Consider the following 22,200-nt stretch of genomic DNA (forward strand, 5'->3'; position numbering starts at 1 on the left):
ATTTGGACCCTCTGGCCCCGTGTTCACAAAGATTTAAGGATCAGGATCAAGATCAGGATCAAATTTAAAAACTCTAATATTCTTCATTGTTTATCCTCAAAGATTAAATATCTAATATTAATTTGATAAAACTAGACTTGCAGCAAGTTTATGAAATTTTAGAATAAATTTATTGTCATTTTTGCAAGATACGGGCATTTTACAGTTGATCCAAATATTGATCCTGATCCTAAAATTGATCCTTATTTTGATCTGAAAATTTTTGTATTTGTTTTGTTTTTTGTTGATTTTATCCCAAAATAGTTTGGTTTCTTTGCAAATCAGCAATATTTTACATTTTGAATATATACCATTCAATTCTATGAAAGCATGATTAATTTTAGTAACATAAAACAATGAAAATAAAATCAGGATCACTTGATCCTGATCCTGATCTTTTGTTAGTGAACACGGGGCCTGGGGTCAAGGTCAAGGTCACCGTTACTAAAAATAGAAAAATGGTTTCCGGACACTAACTAGAGTAAGGAATGAGATATTGTTATCAAACTTGGCGTATAGCAAGCTTATATGAAAACCTGGGTTGGTATTGCATTTGGACCCCCTGGGGTCAAGGTCACCGTTACTAAAAATAGAAAAATGGTTTCCGGACAATAACTTGACTTAGGAATGAGATACTGTAATCAAACTTGGTGTATAGCAAGTTTATATGAAGACCTGGGTTGGTATTGCATTTGGACCCCTTGGGGTCAAGGTCACCGTTACTAAAAATAGAAAAATGGTTTCCGGACAATAACTTGACTTAGGAATGAGATACTGTAATCAAACTTGGTGTATAGCAAGCTTATATGAAGACCTGGGTTGGTATTGCATTTGGACCCCTTGGGGTCAAGGTCAAGGTCACCGTTACTAAAAATATAAAAATGGTTTCCGGACAATAACTTGAGTTAGGAATGAGATATTGTTATCAAACTTGGCGTATAGCAAGCTTATATGAAGACCTGGGTTTGTATTGCATTAGGGCCCCCTGGGGTCAAGGTCAAAGTCACCGTTAGGAAAAATAGAAATATGGTTTTCGGACAATAACTAGAGTAAGGAATGAGATATTGTAATCCAATTTGGTGTAAAGGAAGCTTATATGAAGACCTGGGTTGGTATTGCATTTGGACCCCTTGGGGTCAAGGTCACCGTTACAGTGTTACTAAAAATAGAAAAATGGTTTCTGGACAATAACTAGAGCTAGGAATGAGATATTATTATCAAACTTGGGGTATAGCAAGCTGGTATGAAGACCTTGGTTGGTATTGCATTTGGGCCCCCTGGGGTCAAGGTCACCGTTAGGAAAAATGGAAAAAATGGTTTTCGGACAATAAGTAGAGTTAGGAATGAGATATTGTAATCTAATTTGGTGTATAGGAAGCTTATATGAAGACCTGGGTTGGTATTGCATTTGGACCCCTAGGGTCAAGGTCACCATTACAGTGTTACTTAAAATAGAAAAATGGTTTTCCGGACAATAAGTAGAGTTAGGAATGAGATATTGTAATCAAACTTGGTGTATAGCAAGCTTATTTCAAGACCCCAGTTGTGATTACAATTAATTGAAATATTTCCTGTACACAGTTGATAGTTTGTGTTCAAATTTTTCTTCAGACTACTTTTTTTTTTCATAAAGTCAAAGTTGCAGGTTGGAGTATTAATCACCTTCAGTCATAGGTCTAGTTAATGTCAGAAAAATTTTGTTAACTGGTGATTTTTAGATATTAGGAACTTGCTAATGTTTTCATGTACATTTTCTTGACATAATGTTTCACATATATCCAGAATTATTTACAGATGCGTCTTGATTGACCAGATTTAAAAAAATAATAGTTTGTGTTAAGATTTGTTTACTCTCGCCACCGGAATAATTACCATATGGACAAGCATATAATGAAATTGCTGCTTAAAGTATATGTTATGAATTGGGAAACGCAGTAACACTATATCATTATTTTTTAATTCCAGTCCGGAAGTATACAGAATTAATATGGAACAGGGTCGATTTCTCAGTCCGATAGTGACCGACGCACAGGAAGTGAAATGTTGCGAGTTCAACGATTATCATCATCTGCTAGCTTGTGGAACAAGAGAGGTAACTCTGATGATGCATTCTCAGACATTTTTGATGTTTTTTACTTTTTGAATTTTATGACCTTATGTCATGATATTTCTGGAATGTGTTTATTATATATAATATTTGTAATGCCAAAATTCTGCATATTTTTATTTCATTGTGCTAACTATTTCAGGATAAATTTTTTTTTCAAGTGTGCTCTCAGGTTTATATTATGAATCCTTACTGATAAATATTCAACTAGGATTTCTTTTTCCATATATATACCTTAAGTATTGAAGTTATATAATTATTGGCTGTGTTCAATACATGCTTTTCATTGCCAACTATTTTGAGTATTTACATTATTAACTTATGTTTCGTTTACAGGGTACTGTAGAATGTTTTGACCCACGAGTAAGGACAAGAGCTGGAATCCTGGATACCGCACTCAGCAGTCACATTGAAGATCTTGAGTAAGTCACTCTGTATTCACTTTTATCTGTTGTAAATAAGTACATTCAAGGTCATGAGAGTTCAGTGACTAAATGGCCATGTCTGACAAGGTTACAAGGTTTAGTTTGCTGATTTGCCATGTCTGAAAGGCCATGTTGTTTTCATGGCTGATCTACAGTAACTGAGAAGCCATTAGGTATCATAGGCTGACTTGCCACGTCTTACAGACTTATAAAGGTTTTTAGTTACTAATATATCTCAAAGGTCATTAGGATATCATAACTAGCTTGCATTGACTCAGACAGCCATAAGATGTGGATTGCTGGCTTTATAGATATGAGAAGGTCATGAGATGTAGATAGCTGGCTTGATAGTAATAAGAAGGCCATGAGATGTAGATAGCTGGCTTGATAGTAATAAGAAGGCTATGAGATGTAGATAGCTGGCTTGATAGTAATAAGAAGGCCATGCGATGTAGATAGCTGGCTTGATAGTATTAAGAAGGCCATGAGATGTAGATAGCTGGCTTGATAGTAATAAGAAGGCCATGAGATGTAGATAGCTGGCTTGATAGTAATAAGAAGGCCATGCGATGTAGATAGCTGGCTTGATAGTATTAAGAAGGCCATGAAATGTAAAAAGCTGGCTTGATAGTAATAAGAAGGCCATGAGATGTAGATAGCTGGCTTGATAGTAATAAGAAGGCCATGAGATGTAGATTGCTGGCTTGATAGTAATAAGAAGGCCATGAGATGTAGATAGCTGGCTTGATAGTAATAAGAAGGCCATGAGATGTAGATAGCTGGCTTGATAGTAATGAGAAGGCCATGAGATGTAGATAGCTGGCTTGATAGTAATGAGAAGGCCATGAGATGTAGATAGCTGGCTTGATAGTAATAAGAAGGCCATGAGATGTAGATAGCTGGCTTGATAGTAATAAGAAGGCCATGAGATGTAGATAGCTGGCTTGATAGTGATAAGAAGGCCATGAGATGTAGATACCGTATAAGTGGTTTTTTCTGCGGTGACTTTATTTCTGCTTTTTCTGCGGTCGGTTTCGGCACCGCAGAAATAAAAACCGCAGAATATTTCTCTTACCTGCTACGATATGTATCCTACATTATAACCTGGTAACAGATTATAACGGTTAGCGGGTTTTCAAGTTGTATAAAATTGCTGAGTATTTAATCTGTGTTTGTAAGGATCTACTTATTGTTAATGATGCTAATTTAAGAATAAATAATCGTTGTATACTTTAATTGTCATCTGATTTACGGTAAACTTCTATCAATTTTATTAAATTAAAGATACTACCGGGGTATAGTGTTCACACATCACTTCACGCTGATCAAAGATGTATACCTTTCTATTGTTGCGCATAGCGAACAATATAATTGCTTGTAATTACTATACAGTTTTGCGTGAAGACGAACGTGTACATGCAAATATAATAGATAGGGTAATATGACTTAGACTTTGATAAGACGAGTCGCAGAATTTAAATCACATTTTGTCCAAAGAATGTGCCGCAGAAATTAAGACTGCAGAAATAAAAACATGCCAAAATTTGGAAAAACCGCAGAATATGGAGCCCGCAGAAAAAACCACTTATACGGTAGCTGGCTTGATAGTAATAAGAAGGCCATGAGATGTAGATAGCTGGCTTGATAGTAATAAGAAGGCCATGAGATGTAGATAGCTGGCTTGATAGTAATTAGAAGGCCATGAGATGTAGATAGCTGGCTTAATAGTAATAAGAAGGCCATGAGATGTAAATAGCTGGCTTGATAGTAATAAGAAGGCCATGAGATGTAGATACATGTAGCTGACTTGATAGTAATAAGAAGGCTATGGAAGTAGATAGCTGGCTTGATAGTAATAAGAAGGCCATGAGATGTAGATAGCTGGCTTGATAGTAATAAGAAGGCCATGAGATGTAGATAGCTGGCTTAATAGTAATAAGAAGGCCATGAGATGTGGATATCTGACTTGATAGGTATCAGAAGGCCATAAAATGTGGATGGCTGGCTTGAAAGGTATCAGAAAGCCATGAGATGTGGATGGCTGGCTTGACAGTTGTTAGAAGACATTATATTATATAATACTATTATTATAATTACTGTTACTTATGATATGTTCTGAATTTAATTTTTTATTTCAATCATTTCAGTATTAAAGGGGTACCAGCTATAACTGCAATGAAGTATAGAGGACCTCTACAGCTTGCTGTGGGAACCAGCACTGGGCATGTATGTTTGAAGTTCTTAATTACTTGGACAAAGTCATGTATTGTATTCTATATACATTGTATTTGTAAATCTCTATTTCAAATATGAAAATGAGTGTGTGCAGAATTATTTGGTACTAGGAAAGTTATGGAACAGAATTAATGCATTTATTCTATCTTGCTTGATGACATTGGAACTTGCATTATGCTTAATTCCATCTTGCTTGATGACATTGGAACTTGCATTATGCTTGATTCCATCTTGCTTGATGACATTGGAACTTGCATTATGCTTAATTCTATCTTGCTACATGACATTAGAACTTGCATTATGCTTGATTCCATCTTGCTTTATGATATTTAAACTTTGCATTTTGCTGGTTTCCATTTTTCGTTATTTCATTCAAACATTTCGTAGTCACCAATTCTTTCATTGAGTGATAACTAATAAACTGGAACAAGCCATTTGGAATACTAAAATGTTAACGTCATATACCTTTATGCATAAGCTACCTTTCTTCATGCTCTATACAAACCATTTACGGTTTAGTTTTTTTGTATTACTTTTATGTATAAGTCATTTAAAATTAACTATTTAATGTTCCCTGATGGATTTTTTAAAATATGACTTATAGCTCGCATGGCGTGATTACTATTAGCTTTCGCTTATATCCATTATGCAGTGTTTATGCTTAATAAAGCTCGGTGTCTGAGGCTTTGTGGATAATGTTTGATCATCTTACATTATGATAAACAATTAAAACTATGTCTAGCGATTTGTGAACTGTTAAGGGGCGAGAACTCTGTTATCGATGTCAACGGAATTTTTTCCACGATTCGCCTATCATCGGAATTTTCCGTATAGATACTGCGTACATGTATATATAAATACGTACTAAGCGTTTAATACATACATTGCAGTTGAAAGAATATAAATACAAGTAGTAAAGGATTATGCAATATAATTTTATATATGTATACAGTCTAATAGAAAAAAATATGCTCGTAAAAAGTGATGCAATGGGGCAGTTACACGTACAGTCAGTGGCGGATTCAGGCCCTGGCTTAAGGGCTGCACCTACCCCCAAATATACGTGGAATATATACGTGTCAGTTTCATGCAATAGTCTTCTTAGTGTACTCCCTTACCAAAACATATTATGCTGTCATCCAGTTGTCTAGCACCTGCCTAGGTACTGCGAAGGTCTTATCTAATGACTTGGACATTAAAAAGCAAAAATTATTGGCCTTTTAACTTAATAAATGCACAGACACTTGGGGTTTGGAGCTCAAAACGCCTTTAAAATCCAAATAAAATGCATATTTGTCAATCCCAGCACATGTACTGATCATATATATCAAAAAAACTTAATATAAGCCGTTTTGAAAAAAATTCATATTTCAACATCTATAATTATAATACTATTATTATATTGTATTATTACAGATGTTGAAATATGAATTTTTTTCAAAACGGCTTATATTAAGTTTTTTTGATATTCGTATATATGATCAGTACATGTGCTGGGATTGACAAATATGCATGTTTTGAGCTCCAAACCCCAAGTGTCTGTGAATAAATGTCTCAGAGTCACTAATAGTGGCGAATAGGTATGTAACACATTAAAATATACATGTATAATAAGGAAAGAAGGAAGTTGTTTATTTTTGTAACATGTGCATAGTCAATTACAAATGAGCCGCGTCACGACAAAACCAACATAATGGGTTTGCGACCAGCATGGATTCAGACCAGCCTGCGCGTCCGCGCAGTCTGATCAGGATCCAGGCTGTTCGCTACCAGTTTCTCTACTTGTAAAAGAGTTGGAAAGCGAACAGCATGGATCCTGATCAGACTGTGCGGACGCGCAGGCTGGTCTGGATCCATGTTGGTCGCAAACCCATTATGTTGGTTTTGTCGTGACGCGGCTCAAATGTTGGGCATATGTGTGTCTGATTATAGATCAGACATCCCGCACACACCACCACATTCACATACATTTGTGCTTAATGATATACTATGCACATCTTTCAGTAACATATTTTTATCACAGAAATTTATTGAAATCTATAAAATTCTTACTAAATATGTTTTATTTAAATAAAAACACATACACATAATGTATAGGAATCTGCTTTCCTTATTACGGGTCAAGTAAAGTTGTGTCTGTCTTTAAAAGAAACTTCCATATATTTTTTTTTGTAATAACACTATACATTTACGAATGTATATTCATACTGCCCACTTACGGTGTAAAGGATTGAAAGCACAATATTTGTGTGAAGCCAAATTATATTTATTTTATTTTACAGAAAAAAATCAAGTTTGTACTGTACTAAGTAGAGGTGTAACGGTTCATCGATGCATCGATACATCGCGATCTGCCCTATCCTCGATGAATGCATCGTAATGAATTTTTAAATTCCAATATATCAGGATGTTTCACCACCCGATGCATCGATATAGCGGGAAAGTATCGCAATACACTAATAGTTATGGTATAATGAAAAATGCCTTTAATCCTTAAGTAAAAAGTAAAAATCCTAAAGTAATAAGTAATGTAATTTGTTGAAAGATCAAAACTTGAATATAAGCTATAATAACAAGTTGAAGAGTTTTTTTAGCTCACCTGTCACAAAGTGACAGGGTGAGCTTTTGTGATCGCTTTTCGTCCGGCGTCCGTCCGTCCGTCCGTCGTCCGTCCGTAAACTTTTGCTTTAAATGACATCTCCTCATAAACCACTGAGCCAATTTCATCCAAACTTCACAGGAATGTTCCTTTGGTGATCACCTTTAAAAATTGTTCAAAGAATTTAATTCCATGCAGAACTCTGGTTGCCATGGCAACCGAAAGAAAAATCTTTAAATATCTTCTTTTAAACAACCCTAAGAGCTAGAGCTTAGATATTTGGCATGAAACATCTTCTAGTGAGTGTCTACCAAGTTTGTTCAAATAAAAGCCCTGGGGTCAAAATTGGCCCCGCCCCGGGGGGGTCATTGATTTTCCCTATATGCATATAGTAAAAACTTGAAAAATCTTCTTTTAAAGAACCCAAAGAGCTAGAGCTAAGATATTTGGCATGAAACATCTTCTAGTGAGTGTCTACCAAGTTTGTTCAAATAAAAGCCCTGGGGTCAAAATTGGCCCCGCCCCGGGGGGTCATTGATTTTCCCTATATGCTTATAGTAAAAACTTAAAAAATCTTCTTTTAAAGAACCGTAAGAGCTAGAGCTTAGATATTTAGCATGAAACATCTTCTTATGAATGTCTACCAAGTTTGTTCAAATAAAAGCCCTGGGGTCAAAATTGGCCCCGCCCCAGGGGGTCATTGATTTTCCCTATATGCATATAGTAAAAACTTAAAAAATCTTCTTTTAAAGAACCCAAAGAGCTAGAGCTAAGATATTAAGCATGAAACATCTTCTAGTGAGTGTCCACCAAGTTTGTTCAAATAAAAGCCCTGTGGTCAAAATTGGCCCCACCCCGGGGGGTCATTGATTTTCCCTATATGCATATAGTAAAAACTTAAAAAATCTTCTTTTAAAGAACCATAAGAGCTAGAGCTTAGATATTTGGCATGAAACATCTTCTAGTGAATGTCTACCAAGTTTGTTCAAATAAAAGCCCTGGGGTCAAAATTGACCCCGCCCCGGGGGTCATAGATTTTCCCTATATGCATATAGTAAAAACTTAAAAAATCTTCTTTTAAAGAACCTAAAGAGCTAGAGCTAAGATATTTAGCATGAAACATCTTCTAATGAGTGTCTACCAAGTTTGTTCAAATAAAAGCCCTGGGGTCAAAATTGGCACCGCCCCTGGGGGTCATTGATTTTCCCTATATGCATATAGTAAAAACTTAAAAAATCTTCTTTTAAAGAACTCAAAGAGCTAGAGTTTAGATATTAAGCATGAAACATCTTTAAGTAAATATCTACAAAGTTTGTTCAAATAAAAGCCCGGGGGTCAAAACTGGCCCTGCCCCAGGGGTGTCATTGTTTTTAACTATATGTGTATAGTGAAAACTTTAAAAATCTTCTTTTAAAAAACCCAATGAGCTAGAACTTAGATGTTTAGCATGAAACATCTTCTTATGGGTGTCTACCAAGTCTGTTCAAATAAACAAATAAAAGCCCTTGGGTAAAAATTGGCCCGGGGTGGGGGGGGGGGCCTATATACAGGTGAGCGACCTCAGGGCCATCATGGCCCTCTTGTTTTGTTATTGTAATAGTTTTATATTACATTCGTAATTATGCTGTGAACAAATGACCAAGTTTTTTATGTAGATAAAGTCTGAAAGTCAATGTTGTGATACGTATTGCATCGAGACATAAGAATGGCAATATGCATCGCATTTTATCCAAGTATGCAATACATATCGTGAATCGCATCGTTTGGAAATGCAAGTATCGTGATATGTATCGTGACAAAAAATGGCAATGCACAGCCCTAGTACTAAGTCGTGGCCACGAGTTACTAGATCGTTTAAGTCGTGGGAACGAGATAACTGTGTCGTGCAGACGAAATAATTAAATCAGATTACACCATGATTTTCTAAACTTAGAAAATTTCTGTTTAAAGGTTTACGTGCAACATTAATTTTTTGAAAATACTGAAGTGTTCACTTTGAACTTGATACATGTCTTAAGGATCATCAGGCCCATAAACCATACATTAATTTTGACTTAGTTATAGCCCTTTGTTGGGATAATTCTATGATAGAATTGGTCATTTTGTACGTACAACGGCCTGTTAACATTTGAGAGGGACTTAGTCCTGGTTTATTTTATTGGGTAGGGACATTGCCCATGGACAGTAGATATCCTATAAGGATGTTTGAGGTCACGGGTCAGACAAACATGACACTTCATGTAAAATCATTGTCTGATGAATGATTTAGAAAGAATAAGCTGTAGTTTATATAACCTAAAAAGATCAGTAGATGATCTAATAATTTTTAGGCAATTTGGTCAGAAATCAGGGTCACAATGACGCTAAATCTTTGACCAATCAATAACTTGTATGAATGGTACTTTTACGGACAGGAGAAGTAGGGGCATCCTTGTTAGGAAAATTCATATAAATAGTGTAATTTGATTGGTTATTTATCTCGTTCGCACGACTTAACTTTCTCGTGGCCACCACTAAACTTTCTCGTGGCCACGACATAGTAACTTGTTCCAACGACTTATTCCTCTCGTGGCCACGACTTAGTCATCTCGTTCCCACGACTTAATTATCTCGTGGCCACGACTAAGTAACTCGTGGCCACAATATAGTATCTCGTTCCCACGACTTAACTATCTCGTGGTCACGACTTAGTAACCCGTGGCCACGACATAGTATCTCGTGCGCATGAGATAAATAAAAACACACACATGTCACCTTTGTGCCACCGTAAGTTTGAGCATAGTATATCTTAAAATTCAGTTTCACTATTGCTCATACGACTATCACACACGCTCAAAAAGAAATGTAAACAATTATATAAGAGGTGAGTTGCCACTTGTAGGATGAGCTATTAGAGAAATCTATAACATTTTTTTTCACATGCTGGCGGAATCTTCAAAAACACGCACTTTTCGTCTGTCGCATCGTGTTCTCTTGTTCTCCAGTAAATTTTCCCTTTACATGTCAGTCTCCAACTAACACTGTTCTGTATACGCCCCTGTATAAAGGGGACGTAACTTTGTTTTTACTCCACGTGCCAAAATACGGGATCATCCGGAAAATAACGGGATGTACCGATAAAGCGACACCTGCTGTCATAATACGAACACAAATTATTGCAACTCGCATTATGCTTACTGCCAACTGCTTAGTGCGTACTGTCACATGCGACTATAATATCGCTATCGTTGTCATCTTCGTTGTCGATGCGCAGTGATCCTATATTGCATTATATTTGTAATCAGTGTATATATTGAAGCATATGAATGCTAAGACACATCAAATTCGCCAATTATTGATCAAAATTAATAATTTATTGTGACATAATGTCGACAATATAAGGCAAATTAAAGGTACTGACAGAAACTAACCATGTGACATATAGTTATATCAAGAACAAGCAAAGAATGTTATCTTAAACACCAAACATAATACGTTGATCTTTATAAAAGATGCAATTAAACATATAGCATATTAAAATATGTGAGTTTGATGGTTTAGTAGGGAACACATAAGGTTGCAATTACATGAAAGTGCATTCAGTAATAATAAGGCATGATTGAATTTAGCAAAACGCAGGTTTTCATTGTCATAAAGAAGTATAGAAGCAAGCATAATGTAAGTCCCAATATCATAAAGCAAGATGGAATAAATGCACTTATTCTGTTCCATAGAAAGTGTTAAGTGATTTTTAAAGGGGAAATACATGTGTATCCATAAAACCTTGGTGAAGCAATTTAATATCAGATGAGGAAGATTAGAAGTGATCAATATTTTTACTTAAATTATTTAATGCTAAATCATATGAATTAACTTGATTTGATGCTAAATCATATTGTTTTATATGATGAAAGGCAAAATCATATAATATGATTGAATGCCAAATTTTATGATTTCATGCTAAATCATATTTTATTGCGTGATTTTTAAGCTAAATCACATGAGTTGATGAATTTTGATGATAAATCACATTCATGGTCTTGCATGGTTTAATGCTAAATCATATCATTTGATGTGATTTGAAGCTCAGTCTAAATAATTGGTCTTGTTAAACACTTATTAAATGTAAAATCATATGAATCAATGTGATTCCTTGCTAAATCACATGGTCTTATGTGATTAAATGCTTATAACATGTTATTAGTTTTAATGTTACAATAAATGGTGAATTTGATTGTTAAATGTGATATAATGCTACACTGTATGTTCCTAAACAATTAAAAGCTTAACAATAAGGTAATTAATGGTAAATCTGCAATATAATGCTACATTACGTGGTGTTATGAGATCCAATGCTAAATCAAAAATTAAAAATTTAGGAAATTACAAAATAGAGGGGGGGGGGGGGGGATTCACTCATATTTTTGAGAATAACCCCCTATTATTTCAGAGGCAGGGGGGGGGAATTTTACATAGAGAAAGATGGAAAAAGATCAACAAATGTAATAAATTCTCACTTTTTCAATAAAAATCCCAATTGTTTTTCAAATCCTAGAATAAACACTGGCTATTTGTCAGTGGATCTAGATTCAGGGCATATATTTTGTATGAAGTAAAGTTGTTTGGTTGTTTTTCAGGTACTATTGTATGACATCAGATCTGATAAACCTCTGCTAGTGAAGGATCATCAATATGAACTGCCTATAAAAAAAATAATGTTCCATGATCACCTGGACCTAGTCATGTCAATGGATTCTAAAATACTAAAACTCTGGGATAGGAATACGGTATTCTAAATTTATTTTGATATGTAATACAGTCTAACTTGCTCGTGTGACCATGTGTATTGGGCGACTTTTGTCTTATGCGATCACTGTAATTTCCCCCTGATCATTTTCTCTCTATATCTTTAATGTGTTAAGCGACTTTTGTCTTTTCTCGTGCTTTGTCTTAAGCGACCGTTTCATTTAGCGACCATTTTGATGTTTGCCTTTCATGGTTGCTTAATACATGTTTTGACCATACAATTATGACACATACACTTAGTAAGGCTATTTTTAGTATACATTGAAAACATTGCTTTTCATTGGATAATTTCACATTTATATGAACTTTAATTGGCTGATGTCAATTTGTTAAGATATTTTATTTTGTTTACAAATAAAGGTAGTTTGCTGTATTTTAAATTCATTATAACTATTCTAGACCAGTGATATTAAAAAAATTACGAAGTCTCTGGGGGTAAATGTGCATATTAGCAAACAGACAACTGAAATAACGATGGAGGTGTATCTGAAATAACATCGGAGGCAGAGCCGAAGGTGTTATTTCAGTTCAAGATACAGCATAACATGGAGGATACAACATACAAGTGATCATCAGAAATCAGTACACATGTTACTATGTAATTAAATTTTGCCATTTTATTACATGGTAAATAAACGGGGTTACCAAGATTGGGCCTCAAATATAATTTTTTTTTTAAATCCTTTTTATTGCAGGGTAAAGCTTACACAGCTATCGAGCCAGGAAACAACCTGAATGATATGTGTATGGTGCCTGGCTCTGGACTTGTGTTCATGGCAAACGAGGCACCAAAAGTTCTTACTTACTACCTCCCGGTAAGTAGTCATTTTCTGCTTTGTAATGCTAAACTTTCTGGAATTTGTATTTTTTTTCAGTTTATGCAGTTTTCTCCTTTTTCTTAATTTAGAAAATAGCTTTTCTTGCATATCAGAATGGTGTTTCCATTAGTTTTACCCATGCCCGAAATTTCATCTGGCATTGGGGGTGTCATAATTTCGCCACAATGAATGAAGTTGTAATTTCATACGCTGTTGCAAGAAAATAGTTACGGGTGTTATGATGTAAATTTCCAGGCAAAATTGTTTAATTAAGGTAAAGAATATAAAGTATGATGGAATATGGTAGAATATGCAAGAAAATATATCTGACATATGTTTGAAGTGGTTTCCCTTGGGATGGATAGTCTGATCTAAGCCACAACATACAACACTTAATATTATAATTCTGATATAAAATAGGTAAATATTTACTTCAAACAAGACAATACAAGGGAGTTAAATGTGTCTTACATGATAAGTTTCAGCAAGAGTTTTGTTGTCTCCCTTGTTAGAGTTTTAAGATCCCTTTTTCTGTTCTATTAGTCTCTAGGTACAGCTCCAAGATGGTGTTCCTTCTTGGACAATCTCACAGAGGAGCTGGAAGAAAGCAATGCTGCTATAGGTAATTTCTATTTTGATTTTAGTAGACCAAAGATTTTAAAGGATTATTATAAAATTTAAAAGTTTGAAATTTACAATATCATTCTCACTTTAGTATATGGCATACACTTTGCCCCTATCCATAATCGTGGCAAAACATCCTGATATATAGATTGCTTGTGGCTGGGGATATTCGGATTTTTTTTGTCCTATTTATTTTTCACTCAGCATATCTTCTTGGCTTTTTGCTTGATGGCATAACAAAACCAATGCATTAATCCAGTAATAAAGAACAGTCATAAAAGAATTGAAAAGTTGGCTCATTTTTCTAGCTAGCTTACAGAATGTCAGTGGTTCTTCTTGGGTGCTTGCTTGTGCTGGAAATAATGCATGGTCAGGCTATCAAGGTCTTCTTCCATCAGTGAAGCTGGAAAGTCACCATATGACCTTTACAGTGTTAGTAAACCCCAATATTTGTTATTAAGATGTTATTTGATTTCAAATTTTTCAGTGTATGATGATTATAAGTTCGTGACACGGAAAGAATTGGAGGATTTGGGGTTAAATCATTTGATTGGTTCAAACCTCCTTAGGGCTTACATGCATGGTTTCTTCCTCGATATACGCCTGTACCATAAGGTGGGGACAATTTTCTTATTGCATATGATATAAACATACATTATTTATACACAATGTACAAAAGGGTTGGGTTAAAAATCCTTTTTGGCAACATAACCTGTGGCTCTTCCCTACCAAAAGGTTTTATTATTTATGATAAGCAAATACATCTTTGAGATATCATTAACACATAAGATGAAGGTGAAAGTATTGGCTTTCTTAGTACATTTTCTAAAGAATTTTATCCAGGAGGAACTTTTTGGTGGCTGGGCAGGCCAAGTGGTTAACACATCAGACCAGTTTTCTCTCAGGATTGCTGGTTGCATTGGTTTAAACCCTGTCAGGGGCAATCATGCCAAACAGTTTCATCCTCGAGTACGAAATTTTACACTTTTTGCTTAGTATGTGTTGGTTCCTTGAAGTATTTTTTTAAGGCTTGTACATCTTAGCTTCTAACACAATTATACAAATGTAAAGTCTTTATAAACAATAAGAATTAATAATGAAACAACAAAAAAGCTATAAGCTTTGCTTAGGGTGGTCTCAAACATCATTGAGCTATCTGAACTGTCTTTGGGTTCATTAGAATGTCTTTTGATAATTATAACTTGATAATATTTGAATATTACATATTATTTACAGGCCAAGTCTTTAGCTGAGCCATTTGCTTATGAAGAGTACAGGAAGAGTAAGATCAGAGAAAAGATTGAGGCAGAAAGAGCTAACAGGGTCGTTGTGAAGGTAAGGGAACCATATCTTTTTATTGTTTTTGCAAAAAAATTTTTTTTGCCTATTATAGTAAGTCAATAAACGATATCGTTACATATACCAACCAATCGTAACATTAATTTTATATTGGGTTTGTTTTAGGAGGATATGACAATTTTTTGGAACTCCTAGTATGTTTTTAGAAAATTATAAATGCTAAAAAATAGTATTTATTTTGTAAGCAAAGAAATGTAATTAGTCAGCGAAAATACCTTCTACTTAAAACTACATTATTAATACTAAGATATACATTTAATTGTATTCTTGTAAAAATATTTTAGAAATTACCTAAAGTAAATAGAGAACTGGCCGAGAAATTACTGGACGTCGAGGATAGCATCGTGCAGAAGAAAACGACGATGAGAGCTGGTCTCACCTTGCTTAAAGATAACCGTTTCTCGGATATGTTCAAGAATCCGGATTTCCAGATCAATAAGGAGTCGGAGGAGTATAAACTGCTGAATCCGGTTGTGTCGAAACTTGATAAGGCCAAAAAGAAGAAGCAGCAGAAGTTAGAGGACCAGTTTAATGAAGTGGAGGTAAATAATCGGAAGTTTTTTTAACTCACCTGAGCTAGCTCAGGTGAGCTTTTAGGACCGTTGAATGTCAGTCGTCTGTCGGCCGTCCACATTTGTTCATTAAACTTGGTCAGGATGCTTGTCTAAGTAATTGCCTAGATGAGTTTGTTGGGTCAGGTGAGCGATCTAGGGCCATTTTGGCCCTTTTGTTTACGTAATCAGAGCTAAACATGTCCAAATGACCTGTTGCGATTAGTCTATGTCCATCATTTGATTTAAAAAATTTTGATTAGTTTTTAGCTCACCTGTGACAGGGTGAGCTTTTGTGATCGCTTTTCGTCCGGCGTCCATCCGTCGTCCATCCGTAAACTTTTACTTTAAATGACATCTCCTCATAAACCACTAAGCCAATTTCATCCAAACTTCACAGGAATGTTCCTTTGGTGGTCACCTTTAAAAATTGTTCAAAGAATTTAATTCCATGCAGAACTCTGGTTGCCATGGCAACCGAAAGAAAAAACTTTAAATATCTTCTTTTAAAAAACCATAAGAGCTAGAGCTTAGATATTTGGCATGAAACATCTTCTAGTGAGTGTCTACCAAGTTTGTTCAAATAAAAGCCCTGGGGTCAATATTGGCCCCGCCCCGGGGGGTCATTGATTTTCCCTATATGCATATAGTAAAAACTTAAAAAATCTTCTTTTAAAGAACCCAAAGAGCTAGAGCTAAGATATTTAGCATGAAATATGTTCTAATGGGTGTCTACCAAGTTTGTTCAAATAAAAGCCCTGGGGTTAAAATTGGCCCCGCCCCGGGGGGTCATTGATTTTCCCTATATGCATATAGTAAAAACTTAAAAAATCTTCTTTTAAAGAACCAAAAGAGTTAGAGCTAAGATATTTAGCATGAAACATGTTCTAATAAGTGTCTACCAAGTTTGTTCAAATAAAAGCCCTGGGGTCAAAATTGGCCCTGCCCCGGGGGGTCATTGATTTTCCCTATATGCATATAGAAAAAAACTTAGAAAAATCTTCTTTGTAAAGAACTCAAAGAGCTATGGCTAAGATATTTAGCATCAAACATGCTCTAATAGGGGTCTACCAAGTTTGTTCAAATAAAAGCCCTGGGGTCAAAATTGGCACCGCCCCGGGGGTCATTGATTTTCTTTATATGTGTATAGCAAAAACTTAAAAAATCTTCTTTGAAAAAACCCAAATGGCTAGAGTTAAGATATTAAGCATGAAACATCTTTTAGTGAGTATCTACAAAGTTTGTTCAAATAAAAGACCTGGGGTCAAAATTGGCCCCGCCCCAGGGGTCATTGATTTTCTTTATATGTGTATAGCAAAAACTTAAAATCTTCTTTGAAAAAACCCAAATAGCTAGAGTTTAGATATGAAGCATGAAACATGTTCTAGTAAGTGTCTACAAAGTTTGTTCAAATAAAAGCCCTGGCCCGGCCCCAGGGATGTCATTGTTTTTAACTATATGTGTATAGTAAAAACTTTAAAAAAATCTTCTTTTAAAAAGCCCAATGAGCTAGAGCTTAGATGTTTAGCATGAAACATCTTCTTATGGGTGTCTACCAAGTTTGTGCAAATAAAAGCCCTTGGGTTAAATTGGCCCTGCAACGTTGGGGGGGGGGGGGGTTGGAGGGGCCTATATACAGGTGAGCGACCTCAGGGCCATCATGGCCCTCTTGTTTTACAAACCTATTGATTTTGTATCAAATGTTTTGGACTAATGCTGGCTTAAGAAGTAATAGGTCTATGGTTCCATTCCTGATACAGGCATCACTTATGTCCACCTGCTTAGCTCTCAGAAGATTTCCCTGGTTTGATCCTCAGGTGAGGGAAAATTTCAACTGATCTCAAACATTGAGTCTAATAACCATTTGTCTCTCACCCCCGATTTAGAAATCATGTGAGATAAGTAGTCAATCACTTGCAGAAAAATCATGTAATTACCAGTTAGTTTTCATGGCCAGCCATTTAATTTACTCATCTGTTTCAAAGAGTAAATCATCTGTCTCAAAGAGTAAATCATCTGTTTCAAAGAGTAAATCATCTGTTTCAAAGAGTAAATCATCTGTTTCAAAGAGTAAATCATCTGTTTCAAAGAGTAAATCATCTGTTTCAAAGAAAAAGTTAAGCTTTTATGATGGCTGTCTCATTGTTGTCGTGTAAAAACATTAATGTAGCCCATTTGATTATTCAAACATTTGGAAAGATATCGAAAAGAAACTCACAATACTTGTTTATCATGACTAGCTGCAGTTGTAAGACAAGGGGCATTATTCTGAAAGCAATATTTTTAGATATGTTCCTTTTCAACTAAGAATATTTTGTAAAAACTTGTTTTTATTGACTATAACAGATGAGCATTTACACAGCATGAGGTGTTCTTGTTTGTTTTAGGATGAGGGTTACGCCAAGGAACAGGGTGGCTACAGTGACAGTAGTTCTGATGATGAACATACTTGGACTGCTGCAGATAAACAACAGTGGAAGAGACATGTTGATGAGCAAAAGGAAGCCACTAGGATAGAGAGACAGGATAAAGCTCCGAAATTCTTCGAACTTAAAGAAGGGGTCGAGTTTGGAAAATCTTCTGATGAAAACAGAATCATGAAAGAAAAGAAGTATGAATTTCATTTTGTTTGGGGTTGCTTTTTTGAAGTACTTGTATTATATTGTATTTTATGTGAGAAACTTACGGGGCCTCGTAAATTGCCTTGAGAATAGGATAATTATCATGACAAGGGACAGTTGTTAGACAAGGAACATTATCCTGAAAGCAATATTTTAGGAGTTATGTCCGCTTTTAACTCAGAATATTTATAAAAAAATTGCCAGTAGCAGACGAGTGCTAACAATTCATGCAGTTGTCTTATTCTACCTTGTATTTGCATATTTAACATATATTAAGTAGTTAATTAGTATAAATAACTTAATTTGTTCTTTGAAATTTTTTTCTATGAACTATTAAAACATTAACTTTTCGTTAAAATTTACATAAATATGCAAGCTTGCTGGATTTGACCATTTATCTTTGATACTTAACTTGCTTTCACATAATGGAATGTTGTGTGTTTCTTTTCAGATTATCACTTGCAGAGAGGCTAGCGGGAGAAGGAGATGTTACCATAGCAACTGAGCCAGGCGCCATAGGAAACAAGGAGCTCAAATTTACAATGAAAAAGGTAATACCAGTTCTATTGAACAAAGCTGGACTTCTGCGATTTGCATGAAAGTCATGACCCCCTTTTTATGTGTCACATATTTTTCAGCTTGACTTTAAGGAAAAAAAGTGATGGTAGTATATTACAGTGAACTCATGATAGTTAGCAATATAAGCTTTGTTTGTATATGTTTACAATTGATGTGATCTGGAATTCGGCAAAAGTGGGTGATTCCAAGCTTATCCCCTGGTACATACAAACTTTTACTGTTAAGCTTCATGGTGCACAACCAGTCACAATAGATTAGTCAACCTGTTGTGCTTATTTTCGAAGCTGTAACTGTGAAAATTTGTTTGTACCCCCCAGATTAGCTGAGAAAAAAATGCCGGAGTAAGTCTATTGATAAAATTGGCCATATGATCTGTCAAAAACTCAAAGCCTGTCAAAATTCTTTATAAATAATGATTATGCTATCAACTTGGTTTTGAGTGATGAACATTTGGCAACTCTGAGGCAAGAATTATCAACGTTCTACACAAAATAATGATCAAATGAGAGCTGTAGTGTTACATTCTTGATACTTTTAATTTTCAGGGAAGGAAAGAGTTACGGCAGGAACATGAGCAACGATCACATCATGCTGAGCGCAGAAAGATTCGCAGATCAGCAGGGGAGATAACTAAAGGACTTAAACAAAAGCCCAAATTCTGGATGGGACAGAGAGTGAAGTGATACTTTGTACAGAAATTATATTATCTGTGATAAAATTTGTGACATTCTGCAAATGCAGATAAAATAGGAAAGATCTGGGCATGGGGATACCTCTGGTCACAATTCTAGCCCCTTTGAAGTGGAGGGTAACTAGAGCTTATGTCATGGAAAATTAAGGTCAGGCCTGGAATAATTTAAAGGAGGTTAACAAATTTGAGTGTGCAAACAGAATATGTGCTATGGAAGATTTTGTCAGAACTAAATTTTGACAGCCTGACGAGTTTTGAAGAATGAACTTATACATGCATATTATGTCTGGAAAAAAAGTTTTGTCAAGTTTTAATTTCAGGAGGCTGACAAAGTTTTGCATTGTATGGCAATATTGATTTTTAAAAGTGATGTTGAAAAGGCAGTCCTATAGCACATTATATCCTTTAGGCTGTATGTAAATACAGACGTCACTGTTAGTAAATGGGTAGGGATTCTGTGATATAAATTTAAGTTCAACATAGGGCTGTCATTCATTGATTGGGGAAAAATGTTATTGATATATGGAAAGCCAAATATAAATGAAATGTCAGATGAAATAGTGATTACAGTAGAACCATATAATTACATGCAGTACTGGTGTTTAAACTTTAAACCAATACAACATAACAATGGAAAGTATGATTTCTTGTTTTATGTATGGCTTACTTCAGTGAATTTTTTTTATAGTTCAGGCTAGCCAAGAATAAAAGTTGAGAAGTGATTTCTTTTGCACAAGACGGGTTAAACAGGTTTCAAATGGTATCAGTAATCAGAATTGTAAATCGATATTGAATGAAATGATGAATAACGATGATATATCAATTTCTCAATATTTTATGTCATCCCTAATTTCAACCATACTGATTTTAGCATGTGAAATTTTAAAGAATTGTGAATTTGAAGTATACTTTTCTCAGACTTTTACAGATTTTTGTTGAAAACTTTGCAATTTTGCTTATCTCCAAGAAAGTAGCTTTAGTTGTTGAACTTAAACTGTGCTGGCGGCAACTAAATATACACCCACGTGACCAGTGCAGACTAAGATCTGCCAGCTCATCCATACCTTCTGATCATGGTCTGCACTGGTTGCTTGTCATTCAGTACATATTGAAACATTATACTTGAAATGATGAAAAGTTTCAACTGTTGTCATGATTGAATAATGAGCATGTGCTTTTAACAAATAAGGCTGATTTAGTTGGATAGGATATAAATATATTAGTGATAATGAATGTTATTTTTACAGCTTAGACATACATTAAGTTAATTCATACAAATTAATCATCTTGATTGTATTTAAGTTTGTTATTAAATAAGGTTAATTGATTGTTATGGTGTGCAATTATGTAACATTTTCAGTTCATCAGCACTTAGAGTAGATGAATGGTGATGAACTAACCTATCTAGATTTCTACAAAAGTTAAATAAATCATGACCTTCGGGTCAAAATTGACCCTGCCCTGGAAGTCAATTGCTTTCACTAGACTTAGGTTTAGGGAAACATATCCTTTTGTGGATGAAGACTTTTTGATTACCCAAACAAATTTTCAGTGGGTGTATATTGCCCAACCTTCATGGTGCTCTTAGTATTTTTGATATGCTTTAATAGTTTACAAGATGTTACTTATTGGCTTATTGTTGAACCATCTTTTGTGTTTTGGCACTTCATACAAATAACAGTGATTTATTTTTTAGTAATTATAAAATATCACTTTGTAAACATTAGGCTACCTCTGTGAAACGAAATATCTCATTCAGTACTGTTTTGTTCCTATAATCGCGTTTAAAATGCGAGGCATCTGTTGCCAAATGGTTATGGTCGTTGACTTCTAACCACTTGCCCCTCACCACTGTGGGTTCAAGTTCCAACAGGGCCTTTGATCCTTTCATGTAAGGAAGCTATCCAGCTAGCTTACAAAACGTCGGTGGTTCTACTGGGGTGTCCGTTTGTGCCTGAATGCATGGAAGGGCACCTGAGGTCTTCCTCCACCAGGAAAACTGGAACACCACCATATGACCTATACTGTGTCAGCGTGACATAAAACCCAAAAAACGATCAAAAGGTTTAATACGCTCTTAATCAATCATTACACTATTATAAAGCACGTGTTTGACATTTCTCTACGGAAGGAAAAATGTATTCATTTATGTACCTTTAAGTTTTAATGGATGACAACAGGATAACAATAAAGCTTACAGGCTTATATACATTATGGTAAGATCAATTAATAAAACGTCACATAAAACTGTTTTATAAAGTTAATATGCTTGTTAGTGAACATTGTTGATACCAAGTTATGTTTGCTGCAATAAATAAAGAATAATTTTATATCTTAATTTTGTGATTTATTTGCCCCCTCAAAAACATAGAACTGTAATTTCTTTAAAAAAAATATGATTAATGTAAACACCCATTTAATTATTTTATTTTGAATTGGTCAAACTTCTGGTGATTGTAGATTGAAAACAGTCTTTGATATAGTGTTTCTCTTTAACTTGAAAATCTATAGGAAAACCACCTTTGACCTATTGAAGCTTGTTGGATTTTGTAGGCACACGTACCATACCACTGGCTATTTTGTCAGTTCAAAAATACAAGGGATATGTCATAACTGAAAACGGGGTTATAACTTGATAAGATTGGGTTTTAAGTAACACATTATTAACATCATATCGCTGCTTTTCTCTTTAAAGCCAGCTACAAAGGTTAATAAAGACCTCGGGTATTATTTCAGGTCCCACAGGACACTAGGATAGAACCACTTA

At 35.0% G+C, this 22,200-nt stretch overlaps 1 protein-coding gene across 1 annotated transcript in view; it reads left to right on the forward strand.

Annotated features, from left to right (window-relative positions):
• LOC132714611 (nucleolar protein 10-like) overlaps positions 1 to 21,765 on the forward strand; it is a 33,768-nt gene extending 12,003 nt beyond the window's left edge. Inside the window, exons 6-17 of the mRNA XM_060697503.1 lie at positions 2,005 to 2,131; positions 2,483 to 2,568; positions 4,719 to 4,797; positions 12,022 to 12,171; positions 12,886 to 13,005; positions 13,552 to 13,630; positions 14,120 to 14,247; positions 14,869 to 14,967; positions 15,276 to 15,533; positions 17,930 to 18,153; positions 18,615 to 18,714; positions 19,288 to 21,765. Coding sequence (XP_060553486.1) covers positions 2,005 to 2,131; positions 2,483 to 2,568; positions 4,719 to 4,797; positions 12,022 to 12,171; positions 12,886 to 13,005; positions 13,552 to 13,630; positions 14,120 to 14,247; positions 14,869 to 14,967; positions 15,276 to 15,533; positions 17,930 to 18,153; positions 18,615 to 18,714; positions 19,288 to 19,425 — 1,588 coding nt within the window. The 3' untranslated portion in view covers positions 19,426 to 21,765. The remainder of the gene's footprint in view (positions 1 to 2,004; positions 2,132 to 2,482; positions 2,569 to 4,718; positions 4,798 to 12,021; positions 12,172 to 12,885; positions 13,006 to 13,551; positions 13,631 to 14,119; positions 14,248 to 14,868; positions 14,968 to 15,275; positions 15,534 to 17,929; positions 18,154 to 18,614; positions 18,715 to 19,287) is intronic.
• The last annotated feature ends 435 nt before the right edge of the window (positions 21,766 to 22,200 follow it).

The sequence above is a fragment of the Ruditapes philippinarum genome, unplaced genomic scaffold (genome assembly GCF_026571515.1).
Source record: "Ruditapes philippinarum isolate M1 unplaced genomic scaffold, ASM2657151v2 ctg888_1_1_1_1, whole genome shotgun sequence".
NCBI classification, from domain to species: Eukaryota; Metazoa; Mollusca; class Bivalvia; order Venerida; family Veneridae; genus Ruditapes; species Ruditapes philippinarum.